Source organism: Rhinolophus ferrumequinum, chromosome 5, assembly GCF_004115265.2.
Source record: "Rhinolophus ferrumequinum isolate MPI-CBG mRhiFer1 chromosome 5, mRhiFer1_v1.p, whole genome shotgun sequence".
NCBI classification, from domain to species: Eukaryota; Metazoa; Chordata; class Mammalia; order Chiroptera; family Rhinolophidae; genus Rhinolophus; species Rhinolophus ferrumequinum.
The window spans coordinates 61181585-61209524 of record NC_046288.1 but is presented as its reverse complement, the minus strand read 5'-3'; the positions used below and the strand labels follow the sequence as shown (position 1 = coordinate 61209524).

Genomic DNA, 27940 nt, shown 5'->3' with positions numbered 1-27940 from the left:
GTCCTATTTGGGGTTCATTCAGAAAGAATAAAAAGAGGATCCCAATTCCCCCAAACATCAAGGAGATATTGTTGCCAGTGCAAGTTATGGCAGTCTTACATTCCCAGCTCGTGGTATTTCTCCCATCCAAGTACCAACCAGGCCCGACCCTACTCAGCTTCCAAGATCAGGTGCGTTCAGCGTGGTATGGCCCTAGACTAACACTATTTCTTGGAGAGAAAACTTGATTCTGTGAACTGTGAAAATGTCACTTCATGTGATATGTTCCAGTCTCAGTGTAGAGCTTCAATAAGTTGAAATTTTTTTTTCAGTATGACAAAAAAATATTAAAGTCTTAAATAGCATGCCTAAATTTGTCTTTCCTTAAGTGACAGAACCCTGGTATCTCCCATAATATATCCATTTTCCCAAAGGGCATCTCCACATTTATCAAACCAGTATTAATTTTAATTAATTGAATAAATAAATGTCATTCAAACACTTAAAGAAGAACCAGGAGTAAAGAATAGCAGGGTTGTCATTAAATCAGTCCAATTATGATGGAGTTTGATGAGTCCAGAAAGGTGGAAGGATTATCTAAAAACTATAGAGAAGAATCTTATCAGTGGAAGTGAACAGACAACCCAGGAGCTAAACTCTGGGCAAAACCTGAACATTTTCACCAAATTTTTTTCTTATAAGCACTTACATTCCTGAAAGCTTCCTAGCACCTAAGTAATTTATTTGAGAGTCTCCAAAAATGTAATAAACTATCATTTTTAGATAAATTTAGTATCACACTCCCTTGAATTAATGTTAGCTAATGATTTGCATGTTTGTCTTTCTAGCAGAGTATAATTTTATCACACTGCCATGATCTTTAATTTGGTTTACCACTGCTGTGAAGAGATTTTAAAAGGCTATTTTCTACTTTTAATGCCTTGGTGAAGATATTCTGAACCATATATACAGACCAAGAGTTGTAATAATTAGCATTCTTTGTTGCAACATTTTTAACCATCTGTTTTTATCTACTTCCATTTTCCTCTGTGATTTTTTTCCCTAAAACATTTGCCAGAGCTATTGGTACATTTTCTTGTTTTATAGAATGAATGCACTTTTAAAAGCTGGGGCTACACAAAGTACTTGTGTCCCAATTTCGTGTTGATTACTCCCAAATATTTTTAATCTCCCTATGTTATATGTTTGTAGCACGTAAAAATGTAGTGACATAAAACATTAGTGTTCACAGAATATTTTCACATTTGTTGTATTATTTCCTCCTTGCAACAGTGCTGAAGAGGAGATGGGTCGGTAAATTGACAGAGGAGGGTTTGGAAGCTAGGGAGCCCTGTGACTGGCCCCAAGTCACAGAGTCACTAAATGCAGGATCTAGGGTAGAACCAATGCCTTCCAAGTCCTCCAGGCCTCTTTCTGCCCCGCAACATGGCCTCCTACAGAATGAGAAGAACCAGGCCGTTTGGGAATGAGACCTTGTGGATGCTGCCCAGATATGCCCCTGCCCCTCTTACTTTGCCTACCGAGAGAGGATGACACCAAGACCATCGCCCAGCAGAGAGAGAATCTCAGCTTTTGAGGAAATCAAATCCCTCCTCCCTTCCCGCACCCCACCTCTCACTCCCCAAGCTCTCCCTTTCTGTATGTGACTTCTCATTCTTGAAGACTTTGTTCAAACATCACCTCCTCCTGGAAGCCTTCTGAACACCTCTCTGAGGACAGGATTAGGTGCTCCAAAAGCCTCCTCAGTCAGAGCACTTCCCTCTTTGGCTTACAATGTGTAGCAGCTTCATCATGAACAAAGACAGCCATCTCTCTCTCAACTCCCAAGGCACACCCCCGCCCCTTGTTCGGCCATCTTGGCCTCCTTGCTGTCCCCAAGAAGCTGGGCACATTTCCTCCTGGACTTTGCCCTGGCGTACCTCTGCCTGGAAGGCTTCCCCTCATCTGGTGTGGCTCATACTGGTTCTCCCCTAGGTCATCATTTAAATGCATCTTCTCAGCTGCCCTCCCATTTGAAATTCCTAACCCCCAGCTGCCCCTGTTCCTGTTCCTTGGTATATACTTCTCCATAAAACTTAGCACATAGATTTTTACTTATCTATTTTAGTAGTGTGTCTCCCCCATGCGAATATATGAATTATAGGTAACGATAAACTGATTAAGCCAAATGTTTTGAACAAAGATCTACAAGGTACCCTGGCTATCTTCACGAGCTGCTAACTAACCATTTTGTCTATAAAACAGAAAAGAACATGTGCAGGCAAGTGTTAGATACAGCGTTTCTCACGTGGCGTAGTAGTTCTCCCTGAAGCTACTGCTTTCACCCACTGACAGAAGCCAGAGTATCTTTTCTCAGAGGGTTTTGAGATCATGAAATCAGGCCAGATTACTGATGCTTTTATTCCCCCCAAAACTGGTGGTAAATCCATTGTGGAATCAATTATTTAGCACCTATCAGACACTTTAAAAATGGACTTCCCCAAAATGGCCTCAACTCATAGATATAAATGAGAGAAATAATATTGTAACTTTTTAAAGGGCTCTCCTCTTTATTGCCCAACAATGATGTTAATTTATTTTTTAATACATATTATATGTAACATGTTACATATTATATATAATCATATTATATAGGATATAATTTATTAACAAATTACTTATTCAGTGAATGTTCATTTTAGCACCTATTATGTTCCAGGCACTGTGTTAGGTGCTTTGGATTCAGGAATGAGCAAAAAAAATACCTTCTCTGTCCTTAGGTAGCTTCCAATCTGGAGGGAAGACATATCTTGTAGGACCGGACAGGTGTCCTAGGAAACCTTGGGAATTTTCTCCAGAGATATAATGTTGTTGTATCAGATAGCAGACCATCCATCAAGACTACGTCTGCTTGTTCAGCAGTGTGGCTCTGTGGGCATAGCAGGGTACCCTGGGCATCATTAGGGTTATCATGCTAAGCATAATACTCTAAGTTATAAATACAGTATCGTCCCAGGTCGCTCAGCCCTGAGAAAAGTCCCTCCTTTATTCATTCAGTCATTCCTTCAACAAATAGTTACTGATCACCCCTATCTGTGAACAAGATGGACAGTGTCCCCCCCATCCCTCCCGCCCTCCCGTTGCCTTCAGGCCCACCTGCGGGTGCCCCAGGTGGCACTGGGAGCAGTAAGGCTCCAGCAGCCCCCACCCAGCAGCCGCCTGCTGCCTCACTGCTGTGCTCATAAGAGGGGGAAACTCATCTTTGCCCCACAGCTGGAGGGGAGGCTGTAAGGTTGGGGGAGCTGCCACATTCTAAAAGATGAAAAATAAATCGTGCCTCTTCTGTCATTTTCGATTTCTAGGCTCAGAAGAAAAGGGAGAAGAATTTGCTAGCATGCTTACAGAGCTTCTCTTTGAATTACATGTTGCGGCCACTCCTGACAAACTCAATAAGGTCAGCACTGTCTGAGTCTGAGTTTTTGTTTTTTAAAAGAAAGGTCTCCGTTGTAAAATTCCAGAAATGCACCTGAAATGGAAAACACCCCAAACCTTAAAGGGCACATGAGTGGAAGGAAGTCAGAGGTCAGTAATTAAGATCTGAGGAGGCAACATAATGAAATGCGATGGCAGAGAACATGCTAGACTGTGTCATGAGACCTGTCTTTTTAGTTGCAACTGCACTAATAATTACCTTGTGACGTTGAACAAGTCATTTCATCCCAAAATAGAATACTGTATCAGAGCAATGGTTATCTTCAGCATAGGGAGAGAGGAGGGGTACAGAATCACCAAGAGGCTTTTTAAAATTCCCTCTCCCCACTCCCCTACTAAAGTGACATGCTAGAATTAGGCAGCGAGAAGCACATCAGCCAGATCAACCCACGTCCTCTCCTACCTGGGATGCTGGTGCTACATCATGTCTAAGAATGTTCCAGCTTTCACGGTGTGGCTTCCTCTAATAGTACCACAGGATGTTTTGCAAGTTAGTACAAGGTCTTGCTGTGGAGTTTCTTAATGAGGACATTGATCATTAATTACTTAAGACTGTGTCATTTTTCCTATTCTCCCTTTGTTTTCCCTTTCTTCTCTTTAGCGAGCAATAGCTGACACAGGCCCTCGTTTATCAAGGTGGGTGAGGAAAGGGCAGAATGAGGCAGTGAGGAGGAGAGATGAGTAATTTCTTTATCTCTGATAGAGGTCACTGATGCTGGCAGGTCAGTGACTTGAACACAGTGGGAAATTGCCTCATTCATCTCCGTGCAGCACCTGCCACAGCTCGGAGAGTGTGTGCGGTGTCTCCAAGGCTTCACTGGTTATTTACATAGTCAGGTAAACCTTTGTCCTTAAAAGAGGACAAAGGATACCAAGGATAGTGTGGTTCGGTTTTGTCTCCCCAAATCTTATTGCCTTTAACTTGCCATTCAACACTGACATGATAAATTTTACCGTGTGAGCTTTAAGATGAGAAAGAAGTAAGTTTAGCATATGCTCAGACACAACTTTCACTTAAGTAAACAGCTTAAACCATGTTGATAAAAGCTGGGTGAGTCTCCTTTTCTAAATGGAATTGCAGATAGGGAAGGTGGTTTCTGCGTATTCAATTTAGCCATCAGTTTTGAGGCCACAGGTTGCTCAGTCTGCACTCCTGTGAAATTAAACTTGTCACAGAGCGACGTTCATCTTTCCAACAGCTCTTCTCTCCTCTCCCCTGGAAGTCAGAAGACCTGGCATGGCTAGAGAAGAGCCGAGCCATCTTTCATCTTCCCAGCGTGATATATTATTAGGTTCATGAAACATTAAGCGCTTCATGAGACTTATCGCATGAGGAAATTTGCTTTAGCAATGACCCTGTCTAAATCTCTAACCTGTATATATTTTTTAAAAAGTACTGTTATTCTTTTATAGTTGGTCATGAAAAGTGACAAATATACTATCGCTCTTTCAAGGTGACTGCCAGTTTTATTCTTGTCTGAGTATCATTTTAGAGTGCTTTTTAAAAAGTCTTCCAGCCCTGTAATGTTCTCTCCACACTTTTTATTCTGTCCCCTTTTCTTACTTTATATTCACCTGAAAGCAACAACAAGGTGTTTTTAAGGAGGTTAAGAAATTGCACCATCACTCTTTAAAGGTACCACTCTTGAAGGTTTAGGGCAACTTGGTCCTAGTCTTAAGATTAGAATTTCTTACTCTCCATTTTTGCATAATAAATTTATTTCTTTGGTTGGGGGCCTTTGCAGGCCATGAAAAAAGCTCATGACTGGGTAGAAGAAGATCAAACTATACTGCCAGTAAGTGTGACAGAAGAGTCAGAGGAGAAAACTGAAAAGGAAGAAAAGGAAGAGAAACCTGAAAACCCTGAAGAAGATGAAAAGGAAGAAAAGACAACTAAAACGGTTGAGGTAAATTTATGTTAGGTTGTCCACCTAAAAAGCAGTAATATTATATTAATTTTGTTAGCAGCCTAATTTTAAGTGTGGAGAAGCCATTTAATTTTCATTTGCACCCTTTCCACGTTATAGAAATGTGAGTACTAATATAATACACACTAAAATCTCTCTATGCCAAGACAATCCATGACTTAGCATAGATTATGTACTGTAGCTTTTCTCCATAGCTCTACAATGATAATTTTTAGGAAAGAAGATCTACAAGAACATAGCTGATTTACCTTGAGGGTAAAATTCCATCTTGTATGCAAATTTGTAACCATAAAATGCCTTTATGCCCCATAACTAATGAGGTAATTGAAACTTTTCCCAAAAAAGCATTGCCATAGTTTTTATTCTGCAGTTTAATAAGTATATATGTGCATAACATATACCCTCCCTATGTTCAAAATGAGTTTGCAATAACTTCATCTTACATTGGATTTTAATTGTAGAGAAAGTAATTTTTAAAATTAGGTCACTCGAAGAAGAATGTCCATTGAGGCCTATTCATTCAGCCTCCCTTCTAAACTCATTCTTGAGCACCTGTCTGTTGTGTGCCCAGCATTGCTCTGAGAACTGGGGACATAAATGAATAAGGCTTACCTTGTCCCTGGGAACCAGGCAGCACTTCTACTTTCTGGCCGCATTTCTACTTAGAAAAGTCTTAGACACGCCCATTAATCTTTGGGTAAACTTTTTCAGGTCATATTTGAGTTTTCTTTCCAAAAATTATATATGTATGTATACATATACATATAATATCACAGGGCTTTAAAAAAAGCATCTCCTTAGTGAATAATTTTCTTACTTGTATTCACTTATTTCAGGAAGTGTACATGCTGTCCATCGAAAGTCTGGCAGAAGTAACAGCACGCTGTATTGAACAGCTTCATAAAGTAGCAGAATTAATTCTTCATGGACAAGAAGAGGAAAAACCAGCTCAGGACCAAGCAAAAGTTCTGATAAAGTAAATGTTATTTTTAATTCTTATTTTTCCAATTTTATAAACATTTGCCATTCAAATACATGCACACATACACACATCCTAAGCTACTAAAGATTCAGATTTCAAGTCAACTGATTCCAGTGTTCTGTGGTCATCTTAAGGAACAAGGACTCTTTTAAGAAATGAGCCATGTTAGCAATAATAATAATAATAATAATAAATTAGACACTACGGAAATTATTTATGAAGAGATTTAAGGGAAGACACCCTAAATCATTCAGAAATAAGTAAGTGTTTATTATAATCGATCAAAGTCTTGGAAGTACAGACCTTTGAGGGTGATGACATTTTCAACATACCACACGAATAGAGAAAGGATACCTTAATGTGACTTCTTAGCAAGCTTCACAAAAATATGTAAACACACCCCACAATGTTCCTAGGGACTTACTTACACCAGCTCTAAATATTCTGAATTCTGGCAACGATGGTCGCTAGTGTAAATCAGTTCACTGTGGATTGCATGTATATGCATATAATATTTATGTTCTTCAATAAATAGAAGCTATTGTTTATCTAGAAATAAAAATGTATATATATGTAACTTTATATACATGGAAATAGTTGGTGTAGAATATTCATTAAAATAGTTGGTATGGAGCTGAAAAATACACCATTAACTTTTATACACATGACTGTATGTTGTGGTATAGAAAATTAGCACAAGTCCAAATATCATCTTATTATTTTACATACACAGGGGCCAAAATAAGAGCCTCCTAGAAATATATGGGTGTACACACACACACACACACACACACACACACACACACACCTCAACACACTCATTCACCTCGCTTATCTTGCCTTTGCTTATTACTGAATTTGGCATTGCAGGTTGGGTGGAAATTTTTAGAGGAAAGACCTTCCAAAAGGTCAAATATTAGTGTCTTTGTGCTGCTGGTGGCATTTTTCCTCACTTGTAAGGATTGGTCATCTGGTTTAGATTTTCATATCTAAATGTGAAAATCAAAGATACTACAAGAACTGTACAATCCTGCCCTTAATATACCATTAAAACTAATAAATAAATAAATAAATAGGTACTTACCTCAAAGTATAGAGAAGGAAAAGGAAAAGGCAAAATAGAAAAGTTTAAAATATTAAGGAAAACATCTAAGTACTATTTTGTATTTGCTTACTGATGTGAAAGAGGAGGGCTGAAGTTCAGAAGTCCTTGAGCATAGATAGCAGGACCTTACCCTTAGCTCCTTTCTGATTCTCAGCCCTGATTGTCCTATCCTTACCAAGCTTTGTAATAAGGCTCACACTTGTCTCATAATTAGTGCTTCTCCGTCCACCGGCCCAAGAACATAGACAGAATGGCTCTGTGCTATTTCCTAGCCTTACTCCTGAGCCTTTCTGCTGATAAGTTTTGGGTGGAGGAATGGATGGATGGATGGATGGATGGATGCATAGGTTAAATAAGGACCCGTATTTCTCAAAACAACAGTTACCCGTAGTGACTTCACTAGATCTTTTAACATGTTAGATTCTAAACTTAGAGTTAATGTTTTTCCAATGACATTTTAATCACTATTCATAAAAGTCATATATGTGAATTATTTTAAAAAATTGGACAGTATCCACACTCTTAGTTAATTAGATTGTTTTGTTTTTGTCATCATGTGTAATGTTATGACAAACATCACTTTGGTGAAATATTTGTGTTTCTCTTGAATCATTTTCTTAGGGTAAAGTCCTAGAAGTGGAATGGCTGGAATAAACTTGGAGTTTTGATATAAGTCTTAAAAACATATATTCTACAGGATCTTTATTTTGAGGCATCCAATAAAAACATAGTCAAGATATTGAGACACTTGAGTTTGAATCCCAGCTCTGTCACTACTGCATGTCCTAACCAAGTTACTTAACCTTCTTAAATGTCAGTTTCTTCATCTATAAAACGGGAATAATAACGTAACCCATAAGGTCACTCTGAGGATTAAATGCAATTATGCACCCGTAAGTGTTTAACATATCACCTCGATGGATGTTCATTATTATTTAAAAATGACCAAAAAGCTGGAGAAAATCCACTTGGCAAGAGTCTTACTCCTATCTACTTGTGGAGCTCAAGACTGATATTTTCCCGCATGTGATGTTTTTGTTTTTGCTTGTTTTGTTTTTTTAATTAGTTTCAGATGTACAAAATAATGTAATATTTAAACATTTATCATTTATATCCCTCATACAGTGATAACCCCCCCCAGCCCCATCTACTACCCCTCTGACATCACATTCAGCTATTACATTTCCACTGTCTCTATTCCTAATGCTGTACTCCGCTTCTTGTAACTATATATATATATATAAACTTGTAGTTGACATTCATTCTTGTTCAGCTTCAGCTTCAGGTGTACAATGCAGTGATCAGGCATCTACATCATCCCTGAGGTGGTCTCCCTAACGAGACAAGTGTCCATCGGACACCCTACAAAATCTTTACAACATTATTGATTACATTCCCCAAATTGACTTTCGTATCCCCGTGGCAATCTTGTGGTTACTGATTGTGTTTTCTAATCCCCTCACTTTCCCCCTTACCCCCACCCCCGCTCCCATCTGGCAACCCTCAGTTTTTCCTCTATGTCTCTGAGACTGTTTCTGATTAGTTCATTCATTTATTCTTGTCTTTAGATTCCACATATAAGTGAGATCATGTGGTATTTGTCTTTCTCTGTCTGACTTATTCCACTTAGCATAATGTTCTCTAGGTCCATCCATATTGTTGCAAATGGTAAGATTTCATTCTTCTTTATGGCTGCGTAATACTCTGTTGTATAAATGTACCACAGTTCCTGCATGTGGTTTTGACTCCAAAAGGTGGTTAGGCTGAGTCAGACGATTGTTCTTTAATGAAGAACTTAAACTGTTTGTGAATCATGGAAGATTATTGAGAAAAACATTTCTACAGAGCATCTTCAAGCTGTGTGCCACTCTTTTAAGTGGAGAACTGTATTTATATCAATAATTGTCTTGATGGTTAAATTATTTTACTTCATTGAAAATCCCAAACCACTTTATTTTTAAATTTCAGATTAACTACTGCAATGTGCAATGAAGTGGCCTCCTTATCAAAGAAGTTTACGAATTCCTTAACCACTGTTGGGGTAAGATTATAATACTGTCTTTTTTTCACCTTTTCTAAGGGAGAGGGGTCTATGAGGGGCTCTGAGGAAAAGTGTAGGATGCAGTGCCTTCTTTGGTAGCTCCACAAAATAGAAGCTCCGCCGTGACATTTACTAAAACCAGCCCAAGTGCACATTCTCTGACAGGCAGCGTAGAGCTCTCAGCTAACTGCGTTCCAGCCCTGATGCTGCCATCTCAGTTACCTGACGTGTTGGGTGGGTTTTCAAACTGCTCTGGGCCTCGTTTTCTTTATTTGCTTTTTAAACGTCAAATGAAGGTCCCTTCCATTACTTAATATCTGGGATATGTAATCCAAGAGTCTCTCTTAAAACAACGAATTTTGAATATTCACATTCACTGTTGCCCTGGGAACCTATTTGATAAGCTACCCAAGATGAAAAGTTTCTTTGCTTTATTGTTACACTTCAACTTTAACCAAAAGAAAAAATATCACCAATAGTCATAAGTGTTTCTGTTCTCCAAGGTAATGACTTGGAAAGGCTCATCGTTCATTTGGAGGTGTGGCTTCTGGTTCTTTTCTTTAAAAATTTGTCATATTATATAACCCTACCATAGTGGTATCGGAGAAGACAAGTAGAAAATATTCATTTTTAACCTTTCTGATTTTTCTTTTAAAGCCCAGGATGCAAGGGTGGATGATTCTTTCCATGAGAAACAGCAGATTTTTCTTCCTATTTTATTTAGAGTGTTTTACAGTAAAAATGTATTAGTTTCCTAGTGCTGCTGTAACGAGTACCACAAACTGGTGACTTAAACACAGAAATCTATTGTCTCACAGTTGTAGAGGCTAGGTGTCTGAGAGCCAGGTGTTGGCAGAGCCATGCTTGCTCTGAATCCTCTAGGAGAGGATCCTTCCGGGCCTCTTCCAGCTTCTGGTAGCCTCAGGCATTCTTTGGCTTTTGGCAGCATAACTGTAACCTTTTTCTCCCTCTTTACATTATTCTCCCTCTGTGCATATCTATGTCTGGATTTCCCTCTTCTTATAAGGACAGTCACATTGGTTTCGGGTATGACCAGTACGACCTCATCTTAAGGAGTGACATCTGCAATGACCCTGTCTCCAAACAAGGTCACCTCTGATGTCCTAGAGGTTAGGGACTTCAACATATCTGTCTGGGGGACACAATTCAACCCATAACAGGAAGTCACAGAAACAAGCTCTAAATAATTTAGACAGAAAAAGGTCTTCATTAAAGGCAGTGGCGAAATGTGAGCCGCTGTAGGGCCCCAGCACCAGAGCTCCTGTGTTGCCGTTAATGGGACTCAACTACTGCAGTTCTCAATTCTCTCCATTCGGGTTTTGGGTTCCTGGGTGAGAAGGTTTGAAAGGCAGTGTGTGTGTGTGTGTGTGTGTGTGTGTGTGTGTGTGTGTGTGTGTGTGTGTGTGTGGCGGGAGGGGGGTATCATATAGCCATCCTGGTATCACCAGTAGAGACTAGAGACAGAATCATATCATGTAGAGCTACCTGGCTGCAAGGGTGCACCTCCCCGACCCCCAAACCCCGGCAAAGGGCTGTTGTGAAAAAAATTGAAAATGATTGTGGACCTGTCAGGAGATATGTGTCTCCCATACTTCTGTGATTCAGTTAATAAGGGGTGAGCTACATACTATCTATTCATTCAGCTGTCAGGGAATCTGGTTTACTTCTCTTATTTGGTAAAACATCAGCTTTTATATTTGCCTAATTTTAGGCCTTCAGCAATAGAGCTTCAGTGTATGTAACGGGGAGGTGGAAGCTCATTGATAGGACAGGCTCGACAAAATTAATTTATGTACTCAGTGTTGTCTAAGTTAGCTGACACCCATGGACTTTGGTGTAACTGCCAGGCATACAGAGAGGTGTGAGGTCTTAATCAGGCCTCAGTGACTCAGCTTCCAAAGCCTCTACTGTACCCTCTTCCCACTCTTTCCAAAGTTTACTAGGTGAGAAACCAAGTCGCAGAGATGTGAACTGATTCACCCAGGACTTGCAATTGATCTCTCAACTTCCAGTCAGCTGCCCTTCAGACACAGCAGGCAGCCAAATATTTGGTTCTCCGTGGTTATCTAGTGATGAGGGTGTATATGTGTGCATGTATGTGTGTTGTATGTTTTATGTGATTCATGTTAAGCATTAATTTATTTACGCTAGTGGGCAATATTCATGGTACTGCTCTCCATTCCTTTCAACGTATTGTATTCCAGCACAGGGCTTCTCAAACCTTAATGTACAAGGAAATCACCTGCACATCTTGTAAAAATGCAGATTCTGATTCAGTAGGTCTGCGACTGACCTTCGACATTTCTGACAAGCTCCCAGGGTGAAAACAATGTTCCTAACCCACAGGCTGCATTTTGAGTAGCAAAGCTCTAGCACATGGGTATTGTACTTGAATTCGTGCGTGTATACAGTTGACCCTTGAACAACATGGGATTGAACTGCGCAGGTCCAATTACATGCAAATTTTTTTTCAGTAAATACTGGAAGTGTGTTTTCCTTATGATTTTTCTTAATAACATTTTCTTTTCTCTAGCTTATTGTTTTGTAAGAACACAGTATATACTACATATAACATATAAAATATGTGTTAATCAATGGTCTATGTTATTGGCAAGGCTTCCGGTCAACAGGAGGCTATTAGGAGTTAAGTTTTTGGGAGGTCAAAAGTGCTATTTTTGACTTTTGACTGCAGATTTTTGACTGCAGGGGAGGAGGGGTCAGTGCCCCTAACCCCCACGTAGTTCAAGAATTAATTGTATATTCACATGTGTACAAATGTTTGCGTGCACCAAATCAGGAAGACACAGTTCTTATTTTGGAGAAAGAAAATGCTAAATCTAAGTAGCGTTTACTGAAATGCCATCTTGCCCCAACAATCCTCCTCACTTTGTACTGTGATGAATCATTTACATCAAGTCATTGTTTCTGTTCTCTAAAATAGCCATTATTCATAACTGGAAGTTAATGAGTGTGTATTGCTTTCCAGGCTCTATTAAAATTGCTTGCACATCTCATTGAGTCTGAAAACCTCATTTCGATTATATTTTAGAGGTTTATTGATAATCAAATAAACATGAGAGCAAATACCATAATGGATTTTTTGGTTACTTACTAAAATGACTGGGTTTTTAAAGATTTTGTTTTCCCCAAGACTCCATTATGGTTTCCCTGCTAAGACAATACTTCATCCTCAGTAGTGTATTGTCAATGAAAGGGGGCTGCTTGGGAAAGATGTATTTCATTTATGTACTTTTGTTTACCATAAAGTCTTCTGGGTACATGAAGGAAACCAGCTGATTAAGATTGCCCTCTCTCTTCCAGGCCCTTTAATTATTTATTGTCTAAGAGTAGATTTAACATTTTAGATAGAGAAGACTTCTGATGGATAGACCTAGTGGGAATAATAACGATGATACTAGCACTAGCTGTCATTTTTGCACACCTACTTTATATCAGACTTTGTAATCTGTGCTTTATATATACTCATGTTTTGCAAACTGGGATCTGCAGACCTTTTTTTTTTTTTTTTTTTTTTTTTTGCAAGTTATATTTAAGAATGTTTTAATATTGCTACCAATCTGGAAGGCACACCATATAACCAAGTACCCATGTTTGCATTTAGAATGAGAAGGAAAAAAAAAAAAAAGACTAACAAACAGCTGGGACTGGGGTAGGGAGTGAGGTGCCTAACTCACCTGTAAAATTTAAGCATCCCCTACCAAGAAAGACAAAGAAACAGCTTCAGTCATCTAGATAGTAATTATAATGCAATATTTCTAAAAATCAATATGATTGCAAAAGTATCATGATGATGAACAAAATATCAAAATTTTATGTAAAAATAGGATCTGACCCTGCACGTGTACAACTCAGCCTCACTCACCTCACCCTAATCCCAGACCTGCTACAAGCTTTAAATAGTTAGAAAGGTCAGAGTTTAAATTTCTAGCTATGTGACCTTAAACAAGTTACTCAACCTTCCTGATTCCTATTTTCTCATCTTTAAATTAGGCTTATCACGATACCTCCCTCCCTCCTAGGAGTTCTGTCAAAATTAAATGAGATACTATAGGGGAAGCAGCGTATATGAAGCTTGGTCTAGAGTAAGCATTGCACTTCTCCTCCCCTTCTTCTCTAAGTAATCCCTCAACAAAGCCAGTGTATGACATTTTATGTAGCAAGCCTTGTAGAATAAGCACCTAATCTGTCACTTTCATCCTTCGATTCCACAGAGCAACAAGAAGGCCGAAGTCCTTAACCCCGTGATCAATAGTGTACTGTTAGAGGTAAGTGGCCCTGGAGAGAAGGTGGTTCTCAATCAAAGCAAATGTTAGGGCTACGATTTTTTTTTTTTTTTGGTTTTTCTCCCAGGCAGTTAATGTTAGTGCAATTCTAAATCTTATCATCAACAGTCTTTTTTGAGTACATTTGTGGAGCTCAACCAGCTGTAAACCCTCTCGTGAAGCAACAATACTTCATTTTCAAGAATTCCTGATTATAAAGAGAAATGCTAAGCTTGCACATTAATTTCCGTCGCTGTTTTCTCTGGCAGAAGCAGATTTTTGCTGCCAAGTTTGACGCCAGATTTAGCATTGTGATTATTGGCTGCCATAAGGGATTCTTGCTCAATGGTGATTTTCTTAAAAATGGGCACTTCCCTCCATTCACAATACCTTTTGGTTTAGCTGGGTCTGAGCTCCATCTGGCAAAATGACAAGTAGACTGTTGAGCCTCTGCCTGTTCGGTGACCAGAGGCGCCATCCTCTGCAACCACTTGCTCTGTGGCCTGTCCACTCAGCAGGACTTTATAGCATAGATTGGAAGCTGCCCTGACACCACTGTGTCTTTGCCAGAAGCAGTGATATGAGAGAAGAAAAGAGTCCCACAGACATTCTTGAGTCATCAGGCACTGTATTCTACCTATGGTTGGTGGAGGAAGACCTTCCATTAGGGGCCACACTGTAAGAAACTGGCATATCTATAGCCACAGGGCACCCAACTAAAGCCACAAGATGCTAACAAGCCAAGTTTGCACATGCCAATGAATATACACCAGCTTTTTATAGTCTGAAGTAGCTGTCAGTTGCAAAATTTGAAAATTGCTGAACTTCTTGGAGGGCTACCTGTATATTTGTAGCAGTGTGTTTAATAGTCATGCCTCACTGTTCAGGAAGACTACCAAGGTATAAAAGGAACAAAGTGGTGGCACCAAGTGTTATTGTATAGGTCACAGCCACACCGAGGAATGGAGTCGACCAGAAGGGACAAGGCGTGTAGTCGCAGGTTCTGGAGGGACAGACACAGTTAAGAGGAAACCCAGAGACAGAAGAACAAAAGAATCTCTCCCCTGGCCACCCAGAAGGCATTAGCAGATTAATTTATCACCTCAGTCATGAAGAACATGAGGTCAGATGTTTATCCATTCTCCCACTGGAAGTTTTCTCATGCTGTGGTTACCTGAAACTTTAAATGACCCCTCCCTCTAATACTGTATGTTAGAGCACCATAGAATATGAGCGGCAATGTCATATATACAAACCAAGGAGAAGGTACTAACGCACATGGCAGGATGACAGTGTTCAAGGTTTGCCATGAATAACGCCACAATAATACCTCCACTTAGCTTTATGTAGACCGTTCTTGTTTATTCAGCTATAGGTTAGGACAAACTAGAGCCTGCTGCACACTATGCGTTTGTGTTATTTCAGGGCAGTGGGGTTGATCTAGGAAGAGGATAGTTCAGACTGGACATACTGGGTCATGAATACACAGACACTGATGTGCCTCATTCTGAGTGAATTCTTCTCTCTGTTACTGTAGAAAATTAAGAGCTGGACACACTCCATCCAAAGGAATGTGTTTACATTTTCTCTAAGCACCAATATTACAAGAAAAATATTATTATATATTTTGGGGCTTGATGAGAGGGAACGTTATCAAATTGGAAGAACTGTCGAGCCTGAACTATGGAAATAACCCTTCAACTCCATTGTTCTCCTCTCAGGGCTGCAATAGCACGACATACATACAGGACGCCTTCCAGCTGCTGTTGCCAGTTCTGCAGGTTTCACATATCCAGGCCAGTTGTTCAGAAGCACAGCCATGATCTGGCCAGACTCCATCTCAATAAAGGAAACAACAGGCTACATTGCTTTGATATATTTATCACTGAAGGTGATGTTTTCTACGCATCTGGCTGCAGACACCCCTTTGACAACACTACAAGCAATTTTGCACAGACAGTATTGAGAATGCAAGTTCAAAGAGAGTATCGTTTCTCTTAATGTACATGGTTGGTTTACAATAGTCGTATTTTCTTTGTGTTAATTTAAATTTACACAGCTTTGTATTGATAATTTCCTTTAATCTGAAATTCATTCACAAATGCTCACTGCCATTTTCCTGGTCAAGCATGCTATATTTAGAAATTCATGGAAAGACCCTACCTAAACTTTTTTTTTTTAACTCTTTGAATTTCTACCTTTAAAATTTCCATTCTTATAGTATTACTTTAAATCAATTCTAATACTGAACTTAGTTTTGTTGCATAAATGCCATGGGCAAAGATAACACTACTTATAGATTTACTTCTTATGGTTAAAGAGGAACATAATTATCTCTTTATAGCCATTCATTCTTGGAAAGCATTTATTGAGCTCCTACTCTATGCTCACAATAGAGTAGCATGATCTCACCCCAATCAAGATAGATATTCTGATAGAGGGTTTATAATAATTCTTAAACTCCTTTAAAATACTAATAAATTTTCTAAACCTTAAAAAATTTGCAGAACAAGGTGAATTAGTCGTGTTTAATATGTTCTACCCTTCAATTTATTGTATTTTTCCACACTCCTTAAACTGTTTTATCCCAAACTTTCTACGAGGTCACACAATTAAGTTTGCAAACTTTCCACCGTGCGCTTACACAGTGGAAAGTTCGCAACTTAATTGTCTGAACTTTTAGTATATGGGATGAAAATATATATGAAAAGGGGTACTAAAGAGTATTTAGTTCAAAATTGACTTCTTATGACCATAAATACATGATAGCATAATTACAAAGCTTGGAAGTACTCATATAGAAAAAGGGATTTCAACACAGTAGACCCCCAGGACTGCATTTTAAAATCTAGTACAGTTGAGTCAGGTTATCTTATGAATTATACAGATCATACTCATTCGGAGCATGTGCCATCATTGCTTCTAAAGGGCAGAAAATACTGATGTGTAGGCTGGCTAACTGGCATATTGATCCATGAGCAGATCCATGCACAGAAGACCCTGTAGCCAGGAGAGGCATTTTCAATGGGCACTTCTCCTGAGCTCCAGATGCTCATTCCAGGTGGGGATATTATGTAATGCTGCTATTTCAGAGCCCATCGACACCCCTACAAGCACTGTCACAAGACGCCTTGCCCAGTGGCTCTCTCCAGGACAAATGCAGCCTATACTTTTGCAAGCATGAAAAATCCCTGCTTCGTATTTGCTTTTATTCCTCTAATAGAGTAGACTGCCTTTGTTCCATACAGGCGAAGTAGGGATATTTTAATATCTTGTAGCATTTCATTTGTCTGTGTCCTGTATTTCATTTGTGTATATCCTGAAACGGCCACATGGAAAACATACGAACAATTTATTTACAATCTGGGGAAAAAATTATCTGAGGAATAAGTTAAAGAGGCCTTTTTTTTTTTTCTACTTGCTTTTTGATTGCCTGAAATGTTTCTGTTCTTAAGTCTAGAGAACTATTTACTAATGAAAATGTTACATCTACCTCTTTAGAAATTTTGGACTTTTTATGTATAGAGCAGAGGAAAGGACTTAGATTTTATAATTTCTTCCCATCAGATTTTTGCACATCAGATAAATTTATAGACCTTAACTGAAAATATAAAAGAAACAAATAGTTTCAAAGAAGCTGGATACCCAGAATTAGACTTTAAGCTTAATTGAACCCATTTAATGCATAGCAAAATTTAAACCATAAAAAGAACAGCAATCTGTAAAAGAATAAGAGAGATAATTCTTTTAAAATGGGGGACATTATTTACGTTGCATTTTCAGGCCTTTTAACGATAGAATATTGAAGATTGCCAGGTAACAACATAAACTGAGATGATTCCCGGGGCCTAGCTCCATGGTCTGTGAATTACATTATTTAAGAGAGAATACTCATTTAAAATATATCTGCCCTCCAGGATTGCTCTCTTTCAATACTGTTTTTCACCATCACTTTTAAATAATTGCTCCTTTGCTTTGCTTTAAAAGCTGGCAAAGCGCAGGATCCAGATTTAGTCAAAATGTCAATGAATGATTTAGCAGGCTTACTTTGGAAGGTTTTTATTCCTTCAATAATCCTTTACATAAATTGGGTTCATTTCACTCTGTGCAATTACCCTGAACAAGCATGCCAGATTTTTCTTACATCACGTGCAAAATAAGTTCTAGTCTAAATAATGAACGAAGTCCTGTGCCTGTGCCTTATTAAATAAAAAGCATCAAAAGCATTTCAAATTCAAAGCAAAATGCATCTAAGAGAAATTCCTTTGGGGTATTGATACTCATACCGTTAGAGAGCAAGATTGAGTCCCAAATCTTAAAACAGAGGCCTAAGCTTAAATATTTTCTCCCACTGAGAACTGAAGTCTCTCTTTTCCCTGTGTTTCATACTGGGCCGCACATCAAGTTCATGGTTAAATAAGGGCGTGTGACTAGCTGAGGCAGTGGCAGGACTGAGCTACTGAGTCCCTTACACCAACTAAGGAACCATGAAAGAAGCATCAGCCTTGAGCAGGCTAAAGGAAAGTGCTAAGTATAGGGTAGATGTCTGAATCCAGAAATGAGAGCGTTTCTGTGCTTTGCAGAAGTCAGCCGGCCCAGGTGGTCCCATATCTGGGAAGTTACCTTCTGCACAGCCCAGCCATGCTCGGCTTAAGCTAAGATTGGAAAAGCAGGCAGATTCCAATCACAGCCACCCCAGAGATCCAAGACAACATCTTAGGGAAGCAATTTAGCAAAAATGTAAAATAAACATATTTCTCTTCTTTCCTAAATGTGTATGTGTGTGTGTGTGCGCACGCGTGTGTGTGCACGCATGTGCTGAACAGAGGGGTGCATTGTGATACATAACTTGAATCTGCTTAATTTTATAAAAGCATTTATTCTTCAGGCTCAAGGTAATTTTTATAAAGTAAAATTTGCCCTTTGATCTTCCTCTTAAACATGTCCTACATTTTTATATTCAGATCCGAGTTTTAAGTTGATTTCTTAAATTCTTGTGTTTGTAAAGGCACACATCACAAGAGATATACTGAAAATCCATCTTAGAACTGCAGTTTTGGCCTGGTTTTATAGTCAATTAGAATTCAAAAAGCCATAGGAGTAGATTCAGACCAGCCCTTCGTCACATAAAAGAGAAAAATCCTGTGGTTAACCATTTGTGTCGTTTTTCAAGATATCTTATAACTTATTCACGTTTATGTTCATTTTCTGTATGTTCATCTATAATAGATGCTCCAATTCAATATCTGCTATTAAACGAAGAAACCATTCTGCTCTCTTTTTTTTTTTCCTTTGAGCATTTTCCCTTCAGCGATGATTAAATTATTACAACCCAACAATAAGAAAGGTATTGATGATGTTTCTGATCGCTCTGGTGTGTAGGGTCATGATAGACTAGGAATAGAGGCTGATTTGGAGTGTCAGCGTTTTGTGTTGGGATTGAAGCTACCTTTACCTTTGTCTGGATCAAAGAGTATTTTTCTCTGCATCAGCTGTCAGCCAAAAAGTAATAGGATTATATCTGCCTGTGGTCACTGCTGACTCACTTGACAGGCCTGTCTCTTCTGTTAGACTCTAAAGGATTTTATATTGCAAAAGAATAATATGTACATTTCTTATATGCCTTCACTGAGTACAGAAGTTTATGGTGACTGAGAGATGGTCTGTCTCCCTGCCCTGAGTTTCACCACCAGGCTTCTAGAGCTGCCATTTGGAAGAAAAAAACCAGCATAGAAGCCAAGGCCAGATGGATGAAACCTTGGCAGGAAACAAAGCTAAGCCTCTGCCTTTGAGTCTTTGCCATCTTTATCCTTTTTCTCTCTCATGATTTTTTTTTTTTTGACAGTCATTAAGTGCCTCTGTTCCAGGATCAGCTTTTAAAGTCCTGCCTCTCGTTTCCATATCTCTTCTTCCCTTTCTCTTTCTCTACATTTATATTATCCTTTCTCCATTTATCTCACCAGAACACAATCCATCTAAAAGACTTCAATAATAATAATTGATATGTATTTACTATGTGCTGGGAATTGTACTGAGTCTTTTATATGCATTATCCGATTTAATTTCCATAATTGCCCTATTGGGTAGATATTATTATAATTGCCACAGCACAAATGAGAACATTGAGACCCAGAGAAATTATATAACTCACCTAATGTTATACAACTAGTAAAATAGAGCCAGGATTCAAACACAGGTCATGTGACTTGACTAGCTAGCATTTTAAACTATTACATAGAGCCTCCTAACCAAAGAGAAATGTAACATGTTATTTTTAGAGGCACCTGAACACTTATATGTTTAGCTCTCTTTATGCTGTGAGGTAGGTTTATAGTTGAAAGACTTGGTTATCAGCTCTTGTTGTTTCCATGCAACTGAGAACAAGCTGGGACTAAAGCGATCCAGAATGGAGCCATACGAGGTTATGGGGCCCCTGGGTTGTTCTCACTGCAGGCGTTTTCACTGTTTCATAGACATTTACACTAAGCAGCTTTCTAGTCGTCATCAACACAGCATCCTGTCTCACAGGTGCCTTTGCTATTCCTGAAATGGCTTCATTTCTTCCTCCCACTCCCACTGGTACCAGGGAAGACCCTTTGTAATTTACTACCCTCCCTAAAAATCCTTAACCTTCTACTACCTGCATGGAGCAGGAAGCTTTTTATACTTTCCTTGCCTTGAAGATTACCGACTTGTCTAGGCAGCCTTTCAGCTGGATCTTCAGTACTAGGTGCTGTGAGTTAGTGATAGATGTTTTAAAGATGTATTAAACAATGCCTTCTTGTCCCTGAACTTGGCTCTGTTCATTATTAAGCCCAAGAAATGATGATGGTGGTTGTGGTGGTGATAGGGGTGGTGATGGTGGCGTTAATGGTGATTGGTGGTGGTGGTGGTGGTGGTGGTGGTGGTGGTGGTGGTGGAGGTGGTGGTGTACTCACTTCATTAGTCTGCTGTAATTTAATTGGGTACTTACTATTAAACAAAAAACTCAACTTCCTTGGCTGAAAGCCTTTTTAAAAGGAAGGTTTTATTGAGCCATAAAGGACCAGGTCCTGGGGCATGAAGTCTAAACCACCAACAGCAGCGCTTGGTGGGAAAGGCAACATGTCCACTGCCCTGGAGTTGACAGTCTTTTTTATACATCAAGTAGGGGGAAGAAAGAACATAAGTTGTTTTGACAGAATTTACATTGACTATAGATAAAGGGTGGCAGGATAAAGGATAAAGCAAGGACAGTTCTGGGGTAACTGCAGAGTCTGTAAGGAAGAAGCGGTTGCTCCTTTGGATTGGCTGTGGGCAAGTCTCGAAAGTTCATACCTAAGCAAGAAACAGAGGCTCCTGGGGTGCGGTGGTGCCTCGCTATTCTCTTAGAAAATCACAGAAATGGCTACCTGGAAGTTAATTCAAAGTTCCAACATACACTTAGGAATATGAGCAGTCTTCTGTCAGACTGCCTTGCAGTTAACTGACTAACAATCTCCTCTTGGCGCTTCCTCTGACCCTCTGGTCTGCTGTAGTTTAATTTAGGACATCTCAGAATTTTCTCCTTGTCGTTATTATGTTCCAGATACTTAACCTCCATGATCTCATTTAATCCCCAATGTCAACCTTATGAGAGAACTACTGTTATCATACCCATTTTACAGATGAAAAATGAAGCTCAGAGAGATTAAATAATCGCCTAAGGTTATCTTAAGTAATAATTGAAAGAGGTAGGATTTACAACCAGGGAGTATGAAAAATGCTAGACGGAGCCCACCAACAAGCAGCTACCTGATCATAAAAAGGAAAAGTTGCTCATTTTCCCTTGGGTGGAGTTCTTCTCTTCCAGAGAAATACCTGGGCTCCCCTCTCTCTATCCTATGGTGTCAGGCAGAGACAAATTGCTCCACAAAACTCCCTGTCAGAGCGCTAACCACATTTTTCCTGCTCCCAAGAGAAAGTGGATAGCCTGTATGTCCCATTCTCCCTTACGTTATAAACCTCATGTCGGGCAATCCATCTCTCAGTAAAAACTATGACTGCCTTTGACACTTCTGCAACAAAGCTCTATCTTCGGAAAAAATTCCACGGCTAGGAAATGCGATAAAGGATAAGAAACCAAATGATGAACTGCAGGGCAGAAAGACTGTGGCCATTTGTCAGAAAGAGTTATTTGGTCCTCGAGGGCGTCTTAGTCAGGAATATGTGGGACACTTCCAGGCTGACTCACAGTCCCCGCACCCCCATTTCTTGCACATCTTATTCAAAAGCCACTTTTTCAGTGAGGTCTCAAATTGCAATCCTCCCAATATTTAAAATTCCTTTTGCCTGCTTTGTTTTTTTTTTCTCCCTAGGATGTATTGCTATCCAACATCCTTTGTATCTTAATAATTTGTTTATTATCTGACTTGTACTAGGATGTAAGTGCAGGGATAAGACATAAGACAGGGATTTTTTTTTTGTCTGTTACCATATTCCCAGCACTCAAAGCAGTGCTTGGCACATAGTAGGCGCTCAGTAATTATTTGTTGAATTAACAAATGGAACTGGACAATCCGTAAATACTGAATGAGAGAATGGAAATAACTGTTTTATAGGGTAATTGTGGAAACTATCTGGTTGAATTATATTATGAAACCTTAACTATACAAATAATTGCATCCTTTTTAATGGTTTTTGGTGTTTTAGCATGAATAGGTATGATTTGGGGGCTTCAAAATGTGTAAACTTTTTTCCATTAAAGTAAATGGAATTTATATTTTTTTTTACTTAGAAAAATTCACTCTATGAGGGATTTTTCAAGACTTTTCATCAGGCTGGGGTAGACAATAGTGAAAAATTAGAACCACCTCAATAAGTAATTGTGATATGCCAATACTATGCAACCGTTAAAAAAGAATAAAAAGAATATATCTGATCAGTTTGGGTTACTGTACCAAATATACCATAAACTAAGTGGTTTAAATAGGAAACATTTATTTCGTCAGTTCCGAAAGCAGGGAAATCCAAGATCAAGGTGCCAGCAGATCCAGTGTCAGGTGAGAGCTCATTTCCTGGTTTGCAGATGGCTGTCTTCTCACAGCATCCTCACATGGCAGTGATCAGAGAGGGAGGGAGCAAGCTCTCTTCTTATAAGGGCACTAATCCCATTTGTGAGGGCTCCACCCTCATGACCTAAGCACCACCCAAAGGCACTGCCTCCAAATACCATCGCATTACAGGTTAGGCTTCAACATTTGAATTTGGGGGGGACACAAATGTTCAGTCCATAGCAAGATGGAATAGATCTCTGTACTATCAGAGCCCAAAGTGCCTCACTGATTGTAAATAAAAAGCTACAGGATGGTACTGAGTATTAATATATTCATCTAAAATAACCCATGCACACACACACAAATGGACTACACACATGTGCACACACACAGAAGAAGAAGATCTGGAAAAATACATACGAAACTATTAACAATGCTTGTGAACAGGGGTAGAAAGGGTTGTGGTAGGGTAGGGGAGAACGTGAGGAGTTGACAGTAATCAAAGGAGATCCAGTGTAATTTGTAACATCTATATGTTTTTATAATGAAAACGTATTAATGGATGATTTATGTAATGACATTTTCAAAAATCCAAACAAGAAGCAAAAGAAAAATGCTTCTAACCAGGGAGATAAGAGAATCGGGTACTGCCAAATACTTCAAGTGTAAACTACACAGATTATTTTTCAATAGAAGAGCCAGAGAGTGAGTGAGAACATCTAAGTGATTTGGAGTTCCTCGTCATCGATGTTCCTATAAGGTTCTAAGACAATCTTGATGACTACACATCTCTCCTTGCTCTCCTCTCCTCAGAAAGGCCCAAACCAAGTATTTCCAATGCATAGTTTGTGAAGACCGATACAATGATGTACACAGTAAAATTTGTCATTTCCTTCTCATTGGAGGAGGACTCCAACTTCCTTAGCCAGATAGTCTCTACGCTTTCTACTAAACCTGAACAGCTCTGGGATACATAATGACTACAGGAGCAATTTCAGAAACTTCTGGAGGGAAACATCAAGCAAATGACTAAGTCTGTGGTTCAGAGTTATTAGCTTGATACATATCATATTTGCAAGAGGCAGTTTACAATCTGCTCATGTTGACAAATGTAGCACAAGGGGATTTTAATCCCCGCGTTTCCAATTTCTGTCTCTCCCTCTCCAAATTTATGGTGAAATTGTAGACACGAATAAGTGTCAGTTGAATGAACTGAGGTCTCTGCTCTGCTCCTACAGCGCCATTTCACTCAAAGTAGAGTAATAAATGGAAAGTAGAAAAAATAAAAGTCTCAGCAGATAATGAATCTGAGTCCTAATGACCCTCCTGAACTACAAAATGGATTTGTAATTTACTTGGCATTGTCTAAATCATTTGGTGCTTGTAGTGAAGTGTGAAAAACATTTTGGCTATCTTGGGCCACAACTGTGCATTTTAAGCATTTCCTCAATGATTCGTGAAGGGTCAGAACTACCTTCCCTGGAAAGGTAAATATCATCCATCAATGGTAATGGAAAACGTGTTTCCAATCTGCCTTGTATATTGCTTTGATGGTGGTATGATTGATTATTAAAGAGGTTTGGTATATTCTGCAGCCCCTGGGACCATAGTATTACCATCTATATAAAATAGGGATTTTACAATCCAATGCCTGATAAGTATCCCATACCTCTCTTTCTTTTAAAACCATGGAATGTAGAGTGAAGAGTCACACTTACTCAAGAAAAATCATGTGCAAAATAACATGTTTGCTTGCTGAGCAGTACCCAGTCTGTCACTTGGCTGGTCATCTCCATCTAGATTTGCTACAAAGGCGGAAGTTGTTCAGTCACTGTTAGGGCATCGTTACCCAATGAGAATAATATACATCAAATGGTCTGAAATTAGTTGGCTTAAAAAATGAAAGGCTCGTTGATATTTAAAGCCAGGGATAAAGTCCTCCATGTAGTGCCTCCAAACGTTGTCCTATATTTTTTTCTTTCCAGAGCTAAAACTGAAACAAATTATGAGAGAAAGTAAAGAGGACATCTATTGACTTTCTCGAACCTATACTCTTCATTCATTCAATCATCCATTCATCCATATATCTATCCAGTCGGTCCACAAACTTTTATTGCAACTCTTACACACTCTACCAAAGAAAATAGGGTTCAATTTGAACTTTACTTTGCGTGTCTCTCACTCAAAATTGCATAAACCAGTTAGAGCAAAGAAATCCACTAGATGTATCCATGGTTTCTCAACCACCCACCTATATGCTGATGACACCCAAATTTCTACCTGGAGTCCTGACATCACTCCTGAATTCCAGTCATAGAATCAACTTACTACCAGACACCTGTACATCAGTATTTGGGAGCCCCCCTAAACTTAATCTGAAATACTCAAATTCATCATCTTTCCCTCTCCTCCTACATTCTCTGTCTTAGATGGTTACACAGTGTTACATCTGCCAAAAGCCTTGCTGTAACCCTAGGCTGTTGCTTTTCTTCACCCTCAACGCCCAAGCAGTTTCCAAGTACTATCAATTCCTTCTTCTTCCTATATCTTCCTCCATCCTTTTGCCTCATTCTTGTTTCATCTCCTCCTTCCTAAGAACTAGTGCAATAGATACTGAAGGGTAGCAGAATATGCTACCCCAATACTATATGACTGTTCAGGACATGCCACCCCAAAATATGCTGCTTTGGTATGCTGATTATTTTGAGCTGCAGACCCTTGAAAAACAGCAAATACAGAGATAGGCTTGCTCTGAACTCCCCTTATCTGCCTAAAGACAGATCCCCTAGTAGGAATTCAATTGCTCTAAGTACCCTCCCCAGGAATTTCATCCAGCAGGGAAGACTGACTCTCCGCTGGCCGACACCACACCCAGCCAGACTTTGTCACAAACTGCCATACCTTCCATCTGGTCTCCTAAGGGCCCATTTGTCTCTCCTACAATCATTTACTCTCCCCTAAGAGGCCTGCATCCCCACTCCCCCTTCCTTATTAAGATGGTATTTAAGCCTGAATTCTAAGCCACCTCTTTGAGTTACTTGTTTTCCCCTGGGTGTCTCCGTGAGGTTACATGTTAATAAACTTCTTTTTTCTTTTTCTCTTGTTAATCTTTTATTGCAGGGGTCTTAGCTAAGACCTCAGAAAGGACCATTATCCATGATTTTTCCTCCCCTACAATACCAGTCTGGTATCAGCACAGTTCTTAGGCCCCTTCTAATGACCCACGATGGCAGTTTTAGCACAAACTCTTTAAGAGTTCACCTCTACCTCGTTATTTCTCTGATTAAAACCTTCATTGGCTGGTCCCAGCACGCAGGAAAATACTCCACGCAGGTCTTTTACAGTCTGATCCCAGCCGACCTTTTCAGGCACTTTCATCCATTTCTCCCATCAATTCAGGCACCTTCATCAATTCCTCATCAACTCAAGGGTAAAACCCACAGAAATCCTTGTGGGTTTCCCCTTGCACTGTGCTCCCTCTCACCTCTATCGAGTGGCAATTTAACTTGTGTAGCTGCCACCATGCATTGCTTGGAGCCCATGCAGGACCAGCATGAATCGAAGGATAGAAGAGTACTGATGATGTCATAGACCAATGCATTCCTAAAATAGTAGAGCAGGTCCTCGAAGTACGTCATTTCGTTAAATGTCATTTCATTATAACATTGCTGAGATGCTATAAAGTTTAACTCTTGTTAATATCAATGAGCCTATGGTAAAATTGGTTTCATTATACCTCATTTTTGCTTAAAGTCACAGAACCTATCGACCATGTTAAGTGAGGACCTACTGAATAGCATCATTAGCACAAATGAAATTATGCTTTAATGGAATTTATCTTTGACTGTTTTTGTTTTAAAATTATGGCTTTAGTATAATTCCAAAAGAGGGACAAAATTCCATAAATCCTCCAGTGTCTCAATTTTCTGATGCAATGATTTAAAGACTGGTATTTAGGGGATAACCGGGAAGAGGGTGAAAGGATTTTCCTGGCAAGGCCTTTTAACCATTAATAAAGTTGTTCTTTTTGTTGTGTGTGTGTGTGTGTATGTGTGTGTGTATTTTAACTGAAGGAACTTCCCAAACCTTTTAGTTTGTAACTGTGCATTGGAACTCTCCAAAACGGGGATTTCAGGTGTTGCTTTTCTCCAGGTTGAACCGGGAAGCCTGGTTCTGGAGCACCAATTAACAGGTACTTATAAGTGGTATTCCTCTGAAAGCAATCTGGCTTTCCTCTATTCCAATAACCTTTTGTGTAATAAATCATTCTTTCAGTTGTGCAGTACCCTTTAAGGCCCGCCTGCTTAATCTTTAATTGGTTAATCGGTTACAAGCTCAAATTATATACTGTGAAAAATATCACAATAGATCACACAGTATTGTCACCTTTCCCCTGTAGAACTCTGACATTCTCAAGCTTAACAAAGCTCATCTCTCACACATTAATTACTGCAATGTCCTTGAAATAGAGAATAGCAGAGTTATTCCTATTGGCAAAGAGAGCATACTTCTGTCTCCCGTGTGTCAGGAGCTCACCCGTGTGTGTGTGTGTGTGTGTGTGTGTGTGTGTGTGTGTGTGTGTGTGTGTTGGAGGACACATAGATCTTGAATTAGGGCCCCCTTTTCTGTATATGTGTTCCTTCCATTCTGGACTACTTATCCTTTAAGATTAAGGCTGTGTCCCCTCCTCCAGGAAGTCTTCCTTCACTTCTGTCTTCCTGCCTCATTCAGGTGCCCCGTGTCTACGCTCCCAGAGCACTACATTCATTAAGTCCACAAACGCTTATTGGGTAATTTCTATATAAAATACCTGGCTTGATACTGGGAATTCAAAGATGGATGAAACCACTTTCTCAGGAGTTAAGACCCAGCCCAGCCCTTTCCAGACTACATTATAATTGTTTGTGTAACCTGTCCCAGCTATAGGACCATACCTGGCGTAAGGTAAGTGTTACATTAACAAATGGTTGAATAAATAAATGACCTCCACTTCGGCAATATGTTAATCAAAAGGAAGCCCATTCAAGGCTTTACTATGTAATGAACTCCAATTAAATTTCACGGAAAAAAAACCTGCTAATAAATTAAGTGTAGG

At 39.3% G+C, this 27940-nt stretch overlaps 1 protein-coding gene across 3 annotated transcripts in view; it reads left to right on the top strand.

The window, feature by feature from the left end:
- Positions 1-15901, top strand: part of FAM114A1 (family with sequence similarity 114 member A1) — a 61257-nt gene extending 45356 nt beyond the window's left edge. For 2 of the 3 annotated variants that reach the window (XM_033106328.1, XM_033106329.1), the window contains 6 exons: positions 3342-3433; positions 5217-5378; positions 6236-6375; positions 9455-9527; positions 13781-13834; positions 15553-15692. In XM_033106328.1, the coding sequence (XP_032962219.1) occupies positions 3342-3433; positions 5217-5378; positions 6236-6375; positions 9455-9527; positions 13781-13834; positions 15553-15654 (623 nt within the window). In that variant the 3' untranslated portion in view covers positions 15655-15692. Of the gene's footprint in view, positions 1-3341; positions 3434-5216; positions 5379-6235; positions 6376-9454; positions 9528-13780; positions 13835-15552 lie in introns of all 3 variants that reach the window. The other variant, XM_033106327.1, reaches the window with a different exon arrangement.
- The last annotated feature ends 12039 nt before the right edge of the window (positions 15902-27940 follow it).